The 17,381-nt window shown below is 39.7% G+C and overlaps 1 protein-coding gene across 2 annotated transcripts in view; it reads left to right on the plus strand.

Annotated features, from left to right (window-relative positions):
- fam91a1 (family with sequence similarity 91 member A1) overlaps window positions 1-17,381 on the plus strand; it is a 132,119-nt gene that overhangs the window by 104,373 nt on the left and 10,365 nt on the right. For both annotated transcript variants that reach the window (XM_064979458.1, XM_064979459.1), the window contains 2 exons: window positions 6,911-7,034; window positions 7,184-7,253. In XM_064979458.1, the coding sequence (XP_064835530.1) occupies window positions 6,911-7,034; window positions 7,184-7,253 (194 nt within the window). The remainder of the gene's footprint in view (window positions 1-6,910; window positions 7,035-7,183; window positions 7,254-17,381) is intronic.

Below are 17,381 nucleotides of genomic sequence, written 5' to 3' on the forward strand. Positions count from 1 at the left end.
CCTCCCCCTATCTGTTTCTAACTGAGTGTCCACAACATTAGGAACACCTTCCTAATAAGGAGTTGCACCCCCTCCCCCCTATCTGTTTCTAACTGAGTGTCCACAACATTAGGAACACCTTCCTAATAAGGAGTTGCACCCCCTCCCCCTATCTGTTTCTAACTGAGTGTCCACAACATTAGGAACCCCTTCCTAATAAGGAGTTGCACCCCCTCCCCCCTATCTGTTTCTAACTGAGTGTCCACAACATTAGGAACACCTTCCTAATAAGGAGTTGCACCCCCTCCCCCTATCTGTTTCTAACTGAGTGTCCACAACATTAGGAACCCCTTCCTAATAAGGAGTTGCACCCCCTCCCCCTATCTGTTTCTAACTGAGTGTCCACAACATTAGGAACCCCTTCCTAATAAGGAGTTGCACCCCCTCCCCCCTATCTGTTTCTGTGTGAGTGTCCACAACATTAGGATCCCCTTCCTAATAAGGAGTTGCACCCCCCTCCCCCCTATCTGTTTCTAACTGAGTGTCCACAACATTAGGAACACCTTCCTAATAAGGAGTTGCACCCCCCTCCCCCCCTATCTGTTTCTAACTGAGTGTCCACAACATCAGGAACACCTTCCTAATAAGGAGTTGCACCCCCTCCCCCCTATCTGTTTCTAACTGAGTGTCCACAACATTAGGAACACCTTCCTAATAAGGAGTTGCACCCCCTCCCCCCTATCTGTTTCTAACTGAGTGTCCACAACATTAGGAACACCTTCCTAATAAGGAGTTGAACCCCCTCCCCCTATCTGTTTCTAACTGAGTGTCCACAACATCAGGAACACCTTCCTAATAAGGAGTTGCACCCCCTCCCCCTATCTGTTTCTAACTGAGTGTCCACAACATTAGGAACACCTTCCTAATAAGGAGTTGCACCCCCTCCCCCTATCTGTTTCTAACTGAGTGTCCACAACATCAGGAACACCTTCCTAATAAGGAGTTGCACCCCCTCCCCCCCTCCCCCTATCTGTTTCTAACTGAGTGTCCACAACATCAGGAACACCTTCCTAATAAGGAGTTGCACCCCCTCCCCCCTATCTGTTTCTAACTGAGTGTCCACAACATTAGGAACACCTTCCTAATAAGGAGTTGCACCCCCTCCCCCTTATCTGTTTCTAACTGAGTGTCCACAACATTAGGAACACCTTCCTAATAAGGAGTTGCACCCCCTCCCCCTATCTGTTTCTAACTGAGTGTCCACAACATTAGGAACACCTTCCTAATAAGGAGTTGCACCCCCTCCCCCTATCTGTTTCTAACTGAGTGTCCACAACATTAGGAACACCTTCCTAATAAGGAGTTGCACCCCCTCCCCCTATCTGTTTCTAACTGAGTGTCCACAACATCAGGAACACCTTCCTAATAAGGAGTTGCACCCCCTCCCCCTGTCTGTTTCTAACTGAGTGTCCACAACATCAGGAACACCTTCCTAATAAGGAGTTGCACCCCCCACCCCCCTATCTGTTTCTAACTGAGTGTCCACAACATTAGGAACACCTTCCTAATAAGGAGTTGCACCCCCCCCCTATCTGTTTCTAACTGAGTGTCCACAACATTAGGAACACCTTCCTAATAAGGAGTTGCACCCCCCCCCCCTATCTGTTTCTAACTGAGTGTCCACAACATCAGGAACACCTTCCTAATAAGGAGTTGCACCCCCCTCCCCCCCTATCTGTTTCTAACTGAGTGTCCACAACATTAGGAACACCTTCCTAATAAGGAGTTGCACCCTCCCCCCCTATCTGTTTCTAACTGAGTGTCCACAACATTAGGAACACCTTCCTAATAAGGAGTTGCACCCCCTCCCCCTATCTGTTTCTAACTGAGTGTCCACAACATCAGGAACCCCTTCCTAATAAGGAGTTGCACCCCCTCCCCCTATCTGTTTCTAACTGAGTGTCCACAACATGAGGAACACCTTCCTAATAAGGAGTTGCACCCCCCCCTATCTGTTTCTAACTGAGTGTCCACAACATCAGGAACACCTTCCTAATAAGGAGTTGCACCCCCCTCCCCCTATCTGTTTCTAACTGAGTGTCCACAACATCAGGAACCCCTTCCTAATAAGGAGTTGCACCCCCCTCCCCCTATCTGTTTCTAACTGAGTGTCAACAACATTAGGAACACCTTCCTAATAAGGAGTTGCACCCCCTCCCCCTATCTGTTTCTAACTGAGTGTCCACAACATCAGGAACACCTTCCTAATAAGGAGTTGCACCCCCCTCCCCCTATCTGTTTCTAACTGAGTGTCCACAACATTAGGAACACCTTCCTAATAAGGAGTTGCACCCTCCCCCTATCTGTTTCTAACTGAGTGTCCACAACATTAGGAACACCTTCCTAATAAGGAGTTGCACCCCTCCCCCTATCTGTTTCTAACTGAGTGTCCACAACATCAGGAACACCTTCCTAATAAGGAGTTGCACCCCCTCCCCCCTATCTGTTTCTAACTGAGTGTCCACAACATTAGGAACCCCTTCCTAATAAGGAGTTGCACCCCTCCCCCTATCTGTTTCTAACTGAGTGTCCACAACATTAGGAACACCTTCCTAATAAGGAGTTGCACCCCCTCCCCCTATCTGTTTCTAACTGAGTGTCCACAACATCAGGAACACCTTCCTAATAAGGAGTTGCACCCCCTCCCCCCTATCTGTTTCTAACTGAGTGTCCACAACATTAGGAACACCTTCCTAATAAGGAGTTGCACCCCCTCCCCCTATCTGTTTCTAACTGAGTGTCCACAACATCAGGAACACCTTCCTAATAAGGAGTTGCACCCCCCTCCCCCTATCTGTTTCTAACTGAGTGTCCACAACATTAGGAACCCTTCCTAATAAGGAGTTGCACCCCCTCCCCCTATCTGTTTCTAACTGAGTGTCCACAACATCAGGAACACCTTCCTAATAAGGAGTTGCACCCCCTCCCCCTATCTGTTTCTAACTGAGTGTCCACAACATTAGGAACACCTTCCTAATAAGGAGTTGCACCCCCTCCCCCTATCTGTTTCTAACTGAGTGTCCACAACATTAGGAACACCTTCCTAATAAGGAGTTGCACCCCCCTCCCCCTATCTGTTTCTAACTGAGTGCCCACAACATTAGGAACACCTTCCTAATAAGGAGTTGCACCCCCTCCCCCCTATCTGTTTCTAACTGAGTGTCCACAACATTAGGAACACCTTCCCAATAAGGAGTTGCACCCCCTCCCCCTATCTGTTTCTAACTGAGTGTCCACAACATCAGGAACACCTTCCTAATAAGGAGTTGCACCCCCTCCCCCCTATCTGTTTCTAACTGAGTGTCCACAACATCAGGAACACCTTCCTAATAAGGAGTTGCACCCCCTCCCCCTATCTGTTTCTAACTGAGTGTCCACAACATCAGGAACACCTTCCTAATAAGGAGTTGCACCCCCCTCCCCCCTATCTGTTTCTAACTGAGTGTCCACAACATCAGGAACACCTTCCTAATAAGGAGTTGCACCCCCCTCCCCCCTATCTGTTTCTAACTGAGTGTCCACAACATCAGGAACACCTTCCTAATAAGGAGTTGCACCCCCCTCCCCCCTATCTGTTTCTAACTGAGTGTCCACAACATTAGGAACACCTTCCTAATAAGGAGTTGCACCCCCCTCCCCCTATCTGTTTCTAACTGAGTGTCCACAACATTAGGAACACCTTCCCAATAAGGAGTTGCACCCCCTCCCCCCTATCTGTTTCTAACTGAGTGTCCACAACATCAGGAACACCTTCCTAATAAGGAGTTGCACCCCCTCCCCCCTATCTGTTTCTAACTGAGTGTCCACAACATCAGGAACACCTTCCTAATAAGGAGTTGCACCCCCCCCCTATCTGTTTCTAACTGAGTGTCCACAACATCAGGAACACCTTCCTAATAAGGAGTTGCACCCCCTCCCCCCCCTATCTGTTTCTAACTGAGTGTCCACAACATCAGGAACACCTTCCTAATAAGGAGTTGCACCCCCCCCCCTATCTGTTTCTAACTGAGTGTCCACAACATCAGGAACACCTTCCTAATAAGGAGTTGCACCCCCTCCCCCCCCTATCTGTTTCTAACTGAGTGTCCACAACATTAGGAACACCTTCCTAATAAGGAGTTGCACCCCCCCCCCTATCTGTTTCTAACTGAGTGTCCACAATATTAGGAACACCTTCCTAATAAGGAGTTGCACCCCCTCCCCCTATCTGTTTCTAACTGAGTGTCCACAACATCAGGAACACCTTCCTAATAAGGAGTTGCACCCCCCCCCCCTATCTGTTTCTAACTGAGTGTCAACAACATTAGGAACACCTTCCTAATAAGGAGTTGCACCCCCTCCCCCTATCTGTTTCTAACTGAGTGTCCACAACATTAGGAACACCTTCCTAATAAGGAGTTGCACCCCCTCCCCCTATCTGTTTCTAACTGAGTGTCCACAACATTAGGAACACCTTCCTAATAAGGAGTTGCACCCCCTCCCCCTATCTGTTTCTAACTGAGTGTCAACAACATTAGGAACACCTTCCTAATAAGGAGTTGCACCCCCTCCCCCTATCTGTTTCTAACTGAGTGTCAACAACATTAGGAACACCTTCCTAATAAGGAGTTGCACCCCCTCCCCCTATCTGTTTCTAACTGAGTGTCCACAACATTAGGAACACCTTCCTAATAAGGAGTTGCACCCCCTCCCCCCTATCTGTTTCTAACTGAGTGTCAACAACATTAGGAACACCTTCCTAATAAGGAGTTGCACCCCCTCCCCCTATCTGTTTCTAACTGAGTGTCCACAACATTAGGAACACCTTCCTAATAAGGAGTTGCACCCCCTCCCCCTATCTGTTTCTAACTGAGTGTCCACAACATCAGGAACACCTTCCTAATAAGGAGTTGCACCCCCTCCCCCTATCTGTTTCTAACTGAGTGTCCACAACATCAGGAACACCTTCCTAATAAGGAGTTGCACCCCCTCCCCCCTATCTGTTTCTAACTGAGTGTCCACAACATTAGGAACACCTTCCTAATAAGGAGTTGCACCCCCTCCCCCTATCTGTTTCTAACTGAGTGTCCACAACATTAGGAACACCTTCCTAATAAGGAGTTGCACCCCCTCCCCCTATCTGTTTCTAACTGAGTGTCCACAACATCAGGAACCCCTTCCTAATAAGGAGTTGCACCCCCTCCCCCCCTATCTGTTTCTAACTGAGTGTCCACAACATCAGGAACACCTTCCCAATAAGGAGTTGCACCCCCTCCCCCTATCTGTTTCTAACTGAGTGTCCACAACATTAGGAACACCTTCCTAATAAGGAGTTGCACCCCTCCCCCTATCTGTTTCTAACTGAGTGTCCACAACATTAGGAACACCTTCCTAATAAGGAGTTGCACCCCCCTCCCCCCATCTGTTTCTAACTGAGTGTCCACAACATCAGGAACCCCTTCCTAATAAGGAGTTGCACCCCCTCCCCCTATCTGTTTCTAACTGAGTGTCCACAACATCAGGAACACCTTCCTAATAAGGAGTTGCACCCCCTCCCCCTATCTGTTTCTAACTGAGTGTCCACAACATCAGGAACACCTTCCTAATAAGGAGTTGCAACCCCCTCCCCCCTATCTGTTTCTAACTGAGTGTCCACAACATTAGGAACACCTTCCTAATAAGGAGTTGCACCCCCTCCCCCCTATCTGTTTCTAACTGAGTGTCCACAACATCAGGAACACCTTCCTAATAAGGAGTTGCACCCCCTCCCCCCTATCTGTTTCTAACTGAGTGTCCACAACATTAGGAACACCTTCCTAATAAGGAGTTGCACCCCCTCCCCCTATCTGTTTCTAACTGAGTGTCCACAACATCAGGAACACCTTCCTAATAAGGAGTTGCACCCCCTCCCCCCTATCTGTTTCTAACTGAGTGTCCACAACATCAGGAACACCTTCCTAATAAGGAGTTGCACCCCCCTCCCCCTATCTGTTTCTAACTGAGTGTCCACAACATCAGGAACACCTTCCTAATAAGGAGTTGCACCCCCCTCCCCCTATCTGTTTCTAACTGAGTGTCCACAACATCAGGAACACCTTCCTAATAAGGAGTTGCACCCCCTCCCCCCTATCTGTTTCTAACTGAGTGTCCACAACATTAGGAACACCTTCCTAATAAGGAGTTGCACCCCCTCCCCCTATCTGTTTCTAACTGAGTGTCCACAACATCAGGAACACCTTCCTAATAAGGAGTTGCACCCCCCTCCCCCCTATCTGTTTCTAACTGAGTGTCCACAACATTAGGAACACCTTCCTAATAAGGAGTTGCACCCTCTTTTGGAATTGACTCTATAAGGCTGGATGTCCTTTGGGTGGTGGACCATTCTTGATACACATGGGGAAACTGTTGAATGTGAAAAACCCAGCAGCGTTGCAGTTCTTGGCACAAACCGGTGCGCCTGGCACCTACTACCATACCCCGTTCAAAGGCACTTTAATCTGGTGTTTTGCCCATTCACCCTCTGAATGACACACAAACAGAATCCATGTCTCAATTGTCCCCAGGCTTAAAAATCCTTCTTTAACATGTCTCCTCCCCTTCATCTACACTGATTGAAGTGGATTTAACAAGTGACATCAATAAATGATCATAGCTTTCACCTGGATTCACCTGGTTAGTCTATGTCATGGAGGGAGTAGGTGTTCCTGATGTTTTGTCCACTATATATTGTTAATGTGTTTTTAGTAAATCTGTGTCACAGAGGTCAAAAGGGAATTTCCATCTTTGGTTTTATTCTAATCTATTCTTTATTCTTATACTCTCACGTTCCGTTCTGTGACTTATCTCTCTTCTTGTCCCCGTTTGATGATGTAATGTTTTGTACCCCCTGCAGTGCCGTTGATAGAAGATGAGTGGGTCCCTCTAGAGCTGTGCTTTGGGATGCCTCTCTTCAGCTCCGAGCTGAACCGCAAAATATGCCGAAAGATCGCCTCGCACGGCCTCTGTAGCAAAGACAGGTACTGGAGGAACAACATAAAGAGCCTGTTTTTTATGTCCTGGTTGGGAAATGGAAAAAGACTATAGGTTTTTTTTTGGGGGGGGGGTGTTTCTCTTAAAAAGTGTCAACTTAAAAGAAGGCTGAAGGTGTAATTCTTTGTTGTTTCAGCCTTCAAGACTTACTTCATTCCAGCCGAACACTGTCATTGAAGGTCCTGAGTTTTGTTCAGGCGTTCCAGGTAAGGGGCTGCTTTCTATTGTATTCCACCTTGCTGCCACTGGAAGAGCACTCAAATCAAACCAGCCAATCGGAACAGAACACTGAAAGTGGTCCAGTCTCATAAACCTGTTTCCATGCTGCCACCCCTCAAGCGCCCAGCCAGAACCCCTATAAACATATGGCATGACCATGAGAGAAGCATCCTCTTATAGAATCAGACACACAACACAGCAGCTCATAGAGTGAAATAAAATAGAGAAAGAAATTAGGTCATACTGAGGACGTTAAGACGGCAAAAATAAACCAGACGACAGCAACATGAATGATAATTATATCATCCTTATAACTGTCATCATCAAAACAAGTGATGCGCAAATATCCATATACATATATCCATAACTATATATCCATATCCATATATCCATATATCCATAACTATATATCCATATACATATATCCATAACTATATATCCATATACATATATCCATATATCCATATACATATATCCATATATCCATATACATATATCCATATACATATATACATATATCCATATATCCATATACATATATCCATATACATATATACATATATCCATATATACATATATCCATATACATATATCCATATATCCATATACATATATCCATATACATATATACATATATCCATATATCCATATACATATATCCATATACATATATCCATATACATATATCCATATATCCATATACATATATCCATATATCCATATACATATATACATATATCCATATATCCATATACATATATCCATATACATATATCCATATATCCATATACATATATCCATATATCCATATACATATATCCATATACATATATCCATATATCCATATACATATATCCATATATCCATATACATATATCCATATATCCATGTACATATATACATATACATATCCATATACATATATACATATATCCATATATCCATATACATATATCCATATATCCATATACATATATCCATATACATATATACATATACATATATCCATATCCATATATCCATATACATATATCCATATACATATATACATATATCCATATCCATATATCCATATACATATATCCATATACATATATACATATATCCATATACATATATCCATATATCCATATACATATATACATATACATATATCCATATACATATATACATATATCCATATACATATATCCATATACATATATACATATATCCATATACATATATCCATATATCCATATACATATATCCATATATCCATATACATATATCCATATACATATATACATATATCCATATACATATATCCATATATCCATATACATATATCCATATATCCATATACATATATCCATATACATATATACATATATCCATATCCATATATCCATATATCCATATACATATATCCATATCCATATATCCATATACATATATCAATATACATATATCCATATACATATATCCATATACATATATACATATATCATATATCCATATACATATATCCATATATCCATATACATATATACATATACATATATCCATATCCATATATCCATATACATATATCCATATCCATATCCATATATCCATATACATATATCCATATATCCATATACATATATCCATATACATATATACATATATCCATATACATATATCCATATATCCATATACATATATACATATCCATATATCCATATATCCATATACATATATCCATATCCATATATACATATATACATATCCATATACATATATCCATATACATATATCCATATACATATATACATATATCCATATACATATATCCATATATCCATATACATATATCCATATACATATATCCATATCCATATACATATATCCATATACATATATCCATATACATATATACATATACATATATCCATATACATATATACATATATCCATATACATATATACATATATCCATATACATATATCCATATACATATATCCATATACATATATCCATATCCATATATCCATATACATATATCCATATACATATATCCATATACATATATCCATATATCCATATACATATATCCATATACATATATACATATATCCATATACATATATCCATATACATATATACATATATCCATATACATATATCCATATACATATATCCATATACATATATCCATATACATATATACATATATCCATATATCCATATACATATATCCATATACATATATCCATATACATATATCCATATACATATATACATATATCCATATACATAATTCCATATACATATATCCATATACATATATCCATATCCATATATCCATATCCATATATCCATATACATATATCCATATACATATATACATATATCCATATACATATATCCATATACATATATCCATATACATATATCCATATCCATATATCCATATACATATACATATATCCATATACATATATACATATATCCATATACATATATCCATATACATATATCCATATATCCATATACATATATCCATATACATATGTCCATATACATATATACATATATCCATATACATATATACATATATCCATATATCCATATACATATATCCATATATCCATATACATATATCCATATACATATATCCATATACATATATCCATTTATCCATATATCCATATACATATATCCATATACATATATCCATATACATATATCCATATACATATATCCATATATCCATATACATATATCCATATATCCATATACATATATCCATATACATATATCCATATATCCATATACATATATCCATATATCCATATACATATATCCATATACATATATCCATATACATATATACATATATACATATATCCATATACATATATCCATATACATATATCCATATATACATATATACATATACATATATCCATATATACATATATCCATATATACATATATCCATATATCCATATATCCATATATCCATATACATATATCCATATCCATATACATATATACATATATCCATATACATATATCCATATACATATATCCATATACATATATCCATATATACATATATCCATATACATATATCCATATATACATATATCCATATATCCATATACATATATACATATATCCATATCCATATATCCATATACATATATACATATACATATATCCATATACATATATCCATATATCCATATACATATATACATATATACATATACATATATCCATATACATATATCCATATACATATATCAATATACATATATCCATATACATATATCCATATACATATATCCATATATCCATATACATATATCCATATATCCATATACATATATCCATATACATATATCCATATATACATATATCCATATATCCATATACATATATACATATATCCATATCCATATATCCATATACATATATACATATACATATATCCATATACATATATCCATATATCCATATACATATATACATATATACATATACATATATCCATATACATATATCCATATACATATATCCATATACATATATCCATATACATATATCCATATACATATATCCATATATACATATATCCATATCCATATATCCATATACATATATCAATATACATATATCCATATACATATATCCATATACATATATACATATATCATATATCCATATACATATATCCATATATCCATATACATATATACATATACATATATCCATATCCATATCCATATATCCATATCCATATATCCATATCCATATATCCATTTACATATATCCATATACATATATCCATATCCATATATCCATATACATATATCCATATACATATATCCATATACATATATCCATATATCCATATACATATATCCATATATCCATATACATATATCCATATACATATATACATATATCCATATACATATATCCATATATCCATATACATATATACATATACATATATACATATATCCATATACATATATACATATATCCATATATCCATATCCATATACATATATACATATATCCATATACATATATACATATATCCATATACATATATCCATATATCCATATACATATATCCATATAAATATATCCATATACATATATACATATATCCATATACATATATCCATATACATATATACATATATCCATATACATATATACATATACATATATACATATATCCATATACATATATCCATATACATATATACATATATACATATATCCATATATCCATATACATATATACATATATTTACATTTACATTTAAGTCATTTAGCAGACGCTCTTATCCAGAGCGACTTACAAATTGGTGAATTCACCTTCTGACATCCAGTGGAACAGCCACTTTACAATAGTGCATCTAAATCATTAAGGGGGAGGGGGGGTGAGAAGGATTACTTATCCTATCCTAGGTATTCCTTGAAGAGGTGGGGTTTCAGGTGTCTCCGGAAGGTGGTGATTGACTCCGCTGTCCTGGCGTCGTGAGGGAGTTTGTTCCACCATTGGGGGGCCAGAGCAGCGAACAGTTTTGACTGGGCTGAGCGGGAACTGTACTTCCTCAGTGGTAGGGAGGCGAGCAGGCCAGAGGTGGATGAACGCAGTGCCCTTGTTTGGGTGTAGGGCCTGATCAGAGCCTGGAGGTACTGCGGTGCCGTTCCCCTCACAGCTCCGTAGGCAAGCACCATGGTCTTGTAGCGGATGCGAGCTTCAACTGGAAGCCAGTGGAGAGAGCGGAGGAGCGGGGTGACGTGAGAGAACTTGGGAAGGTTGAACACCAGACGGGCTGCGGCGTTCTGGATGAGTTGTAGGGGTTTGATGGCACAGGCAGGGAGCCCAGCCAACAGCAAGTTGCAGTAATCCAGACGGGAGATGACAAGTGCCTGGATTAGGACCTGCGCCGCTTCCTGTGTGAGGCAGGGGCGTACTCTGCGGATGTTGTAGAGCATGAACCTACAGGAACGGGCCACCGCCTTGATGTTAGTTGAGAACGACAGGGTGTTGTCCAGGATCACGCCAAGGTTCTTAGCGCTCTGGGAGGAGGAAACAATGGAGTTCTCAAACCGTGATGGCGAGATCATGGAACGGGCAGTCCTTCCCCGGGAGGAAGAGCAGCTCCGTCTTGCCGAGGTTCAGCTTGAGGTGGTGATCCGTCATCCACACTGATATGTCTGCCAGACATGCAGAGATGCGATTCGCCACCTGGTCATCAGAAGGGGGAAAGGAGAAGATTAATTGTGTGTCGTCTGCATAGCAATGATAGGAGAGACCATGTGAGGTTATGACAGAGCCAAGTGACTTGGTGTATAGCGAGAATAGGAGAGGGCCTAGAACAGAGCCCTGGGGGACACCAGTGGTGAGAGCGCGTGGCGAGGAGACAGATTCTCGCCACGCCACCTGGTAGGAGCGACCTGTCAGGTAGGACGCAATCCAAGCGTGGGCCGCGCCGGAGATGCCCAACTCGGAGAGGGTGGAGAGGAGGATCTGATGGTTCACAGTGTCGAAGGCAGCCGATAGGTCTAGAAGGATGAGAGCAGAGGAGAGAGAGTTAGCTTTAGCAGTGCGGAGCGCCTCCGTGATACAGAGAAGAGCAGTCTCAGTTGAATGACTAGTCTTGAAACCTGACTGATTTGGATCAAGAAGGTCATTCTGAGAGAGATAGCGGGAGAGCTGGCCAAGGACGGCACGTTCAAGAGTTTTGGAGAGAAAAGAAAGAAGGGATACTGGTCTGTAGTTGTTGACATCGGAGGGATCGAGTGTAGGTTTTTTCAGAAGGGGTGCAACTCTCGCTCTCTTGAAGACGGAAGGGACGTAGCCAGCGGTCAGGGATGAGTTGATGAGCGAGGTGAGGTAAGGGAGAAGGTCTCCGGAAATGGTCTGGAGAAGAGAGGAGGGGATAGGGTCAAGCGGGCAGGTTGTTGGGCGGCCGGCCGTCACAAGAAGCGAGATTCCATCTGGAGAGAGAGGGGAGAAAGAGGTCAGAGCACGGGGTAGGGCAGTGTGAGCAGAACCAGCGGTGTCGTTTGACTTAGCAAACGAGGATCGGATGTCGTCGACCTTCTTTTCAAAATGGTTGACGAAGTCATCTGCAGAGAGGGAGGAGGGGGGGAGGGGGAGGAGGATTCAGGAGGGAGGAGAAGGTGGCAAAGAGCTTCCTAGGGTTAGAGGCAGATGCTTGGAATTTAGAGTGGAAGAAAGTGGCTTTAGCAGCAGAGACAGAGGAGGAAAATGTAGAGAGGAGGGAGTGAAAGGATGCCAGGTCCGCAGGAGGCGAGTTTTCCTCCATTTCCGCTCGGCTGCCCGGAGCACTGTTCTGTGAGCTCGCAGTGAGTCGTCGAGCCACGGAGCGGGAGGGGAGGACCGAGCCGGCCTGGAGGATAGGGGACATAGAGAGTCAAAGGATGCAGAAAGGGAAGAGAGGAGGGTTGAGGAGGCAGAATCAGGAGATAGGTTGGAGAAGGTATGAGCAGAGGGAAGAGATGATAGGATGGAAGAGGAGAGAGTAGCGGGGGAGAGAGAGCGAAGGTTGGGACGGCGCGATACCATCCGAGTAGGGGCAGTTTGGGAAGTGTTGGATGAGAGCGAGAGGGAAAAGGATACAAGGTAGTGGTCGGAGACTTGGAGGGGAGTTGCAATGAGGTTAGTGGAAGAACAGCATCTAGTAAAGATGAGGTCGAGCGTATTGCCTGCCTTGTGAGTAGGGGGAAGGTGAGAGGGTGAGGTCAAAGAGGAGAGGAGTGGAAAGAAGGAGGCAGAGAGGAATGAGTCAAAGGTAGACGTGGGGAGGTTAAAGTCGCCCAGGACTGTGAGAGGTGAGCCGTCCTCAGGAAAGGAGCTTATCAAGGCATCAAGCTCATTGATGAACTCTCCGAGGAACCTGGAGGGCGATAAATGATAAGGATGTTAAGCTTGAAAGGGCTGGTAACTGTGACAGCATGGAATTCAAAGGAGGCGATAGACAGATGGGTAAGGGGAGAAAGAGAGAATGACCACTTGGGAGAGATGAAAATCCCGGTGCCACCACCCCGCTGACCAGAAGCTCTCGGGGTGTGCGAGAACACGTGGGCGGACGAAGAGAGAGCAGTAGGAGTAGCAGTGTTGTCTGTGGTGATCCATGTTTCCGTCAGTGCCAAGAAGTCGAGGGACTGGAGGGAGGCATAGGCTGAGATGAACTCTGCCTTGTTGGCCGCAGATCGGCAGTTCCAGAGGCTACCGGAGACCTGGAACTCCACGTGGGTCGTGCGCGCTGGGACCACCAGATTAGGGTGGCCGCGGCCACGCGGTGTGGAGCGTTTGTATGGTCTGTGCAGAGAGGAGAGAACAGGGATAGATAGACACATAGTTGACAGGCTACAGAAGAGGCTACGCTAATGCAAAGGAGATTGGAATGACAAGTGGACTACACTTATCGAATGTTCAGAACGTTAAGCTTACGTAGCAAGAATCTTATTGACTAAAATGATTGAAATGATACAGTACTGCTGGAGTAGGCTAGCTGGCAGTGGCTACGTTGTTGACACTACACTAATCAAGTCGTTCCGTCGAGTGTAATAGTTTCTACAGTGCTGCTATTCGGGGGCTAGCTGGCTAGCTAGCAGTGTTGATTACGTAACGTTACGTTAAAAGAACGACAATAGCTGGCTAGCTAACCTAGAAAATCGCTCCAGACTACACAATTGTCTTAGATACAAAGACGGCTAAGTTGCTAGCTAGCTACGATCAAACAAATCAAACCGTTGTACTGTAATGAAGTGAAATGAAAATGTGATACTACCTGTGGAGCGAGGCGGAATGTTGACCGGGTTGTTGAAGTTCAATTCGGAAGACGTTGGCTAGCTGTTGGCTAGCTAGCTAGCAGTGACTCCTACGTTGAGGACGACAAATAGCTGGCTAGCTAACCTCGGTAAATTAAAATTAACCTCGGTAAATTAAGATAATCACTCTAAGTCTACACACTCTACACACTCTAAGCTACACAATTACCTTGGATACGAAGACAGCAAAGACAACTATGTAGCTAGCTAACACTATATCCACTATATACATATATCCATATACATATATCCATATACATATATCCATATACATATATCCATATCCATATATCCATATACATATATCCATATACATATATCCATATACATATATCCATATACATATATCCATATATCCATATACATATATCCATATACATATATCCATATACATATATCCATATATCCATATACATATATACATATATACATATATCCATATACATATATCCATATATCCATATACATATATCCATATACATATATCCATATACATATATCCATATACATATATCCATATACATATATCCATATATCCATATACATATATCCATATATCCATATACATATATCCATATATCCATATAAATATATCCATATACATATATCCATATATCCATATACATATATCCATATACATATATCCATATACATATATCCATATATCCATATACATATATCCATATATCCATATACATATATCCATATATCCATATCCATATATCCATATACATATATACATATATCCATATCCATATATCCATATACATAATTCCATATACATATATCCATATACATATATCCATATACATATATCCATATATCCATATCCATATATCCATATCCATATATCCATATCCATATATCCATATCCATATCCATATATACATATATCCATATCCATATATCCATATACATATATACATATATCCATATCCATATATCCATATACATATATCCATATACATATATCCATATATCCATATATCCATATACATATATCCATATATCCATATCAATATATCCATATACATATATCCATATACATATATCCATATACATATATACATATATCCATATATCCATATACATATATACATATATCCATATCCATATATCCATATCCATATATCCATATACATATATCCATATATCCATATACATATATCCATATATCCATATATCCATATCCATATATCCATATACATATATCCATATCCATATCCATATATACATATATCCATATCCATATATCCATATACATATATCCATATATCCATATACATATATCCATATACATATATCCATATATCCATATACATATATCCATATACATATATACACATTCATATATCCATATCCATATATCCATATACATATATACATATATCCATATCCATATATCCATATACATATATCCATATATCCATATCCATATACATATATACATATACATATATCCATATATACATATATACATATACATATATCCATATCCATATATCCATATCCATATACATATATCCATATATCCATATCCATATCCATATATCCATATATCCATATATCCATATCCATATACATATATCCATATCCATATATCCATATACATATATCCATATCCATATATCCATATCCATATATCCATATACATATATCCATATACATATATACACATTCATATATCCATATCCATATATCCATATACATATATACATATATCCATATCCATATATCCATATACATATATCCATATATCCATATCCATATACATATATACATATACATATATACATATATACATATACATATATCCATATCCATATATCCATATCCATATACATATATCCATATATCCATATCCATATACATATATCCATATATCCATATCCATATATCCATATACATATATACATATATCCATATCCATATATCCATATACATATATCCATATATCCATATCCATATACATATATACATATACATATATCCATATATACATATATACATATACATATATCCATATCCATATATCCATATCCATATACATATATCCATATATCCATATCCATATCCATATCCATATATCCATATCCATATATCCATATACATATATCCATATCCATATACATATATCCATATATCCATATCCATATACATATATCCATATACATATATCAATATACATATATCCATATACATATATCCATATACATATATCCATATATCCATTTACATATATCCATAAACATATATCCAT

The sequence above is a fragment of the Oncorhynchus masou genome, chromosome 12 (genome assembly GCF_036934945.1).
Source record: "Oncorhynchus masou masou isolate Uvic2021 chromosome 12, UVic_Omas_1.1, whole genome shotgun sequence".
NCBI lineage: Eukaryota > Metazoa > Chordata > Actinopteri > Salmoniformes > Salmonidae > Oncorhynchus > Oncorhynchus masou.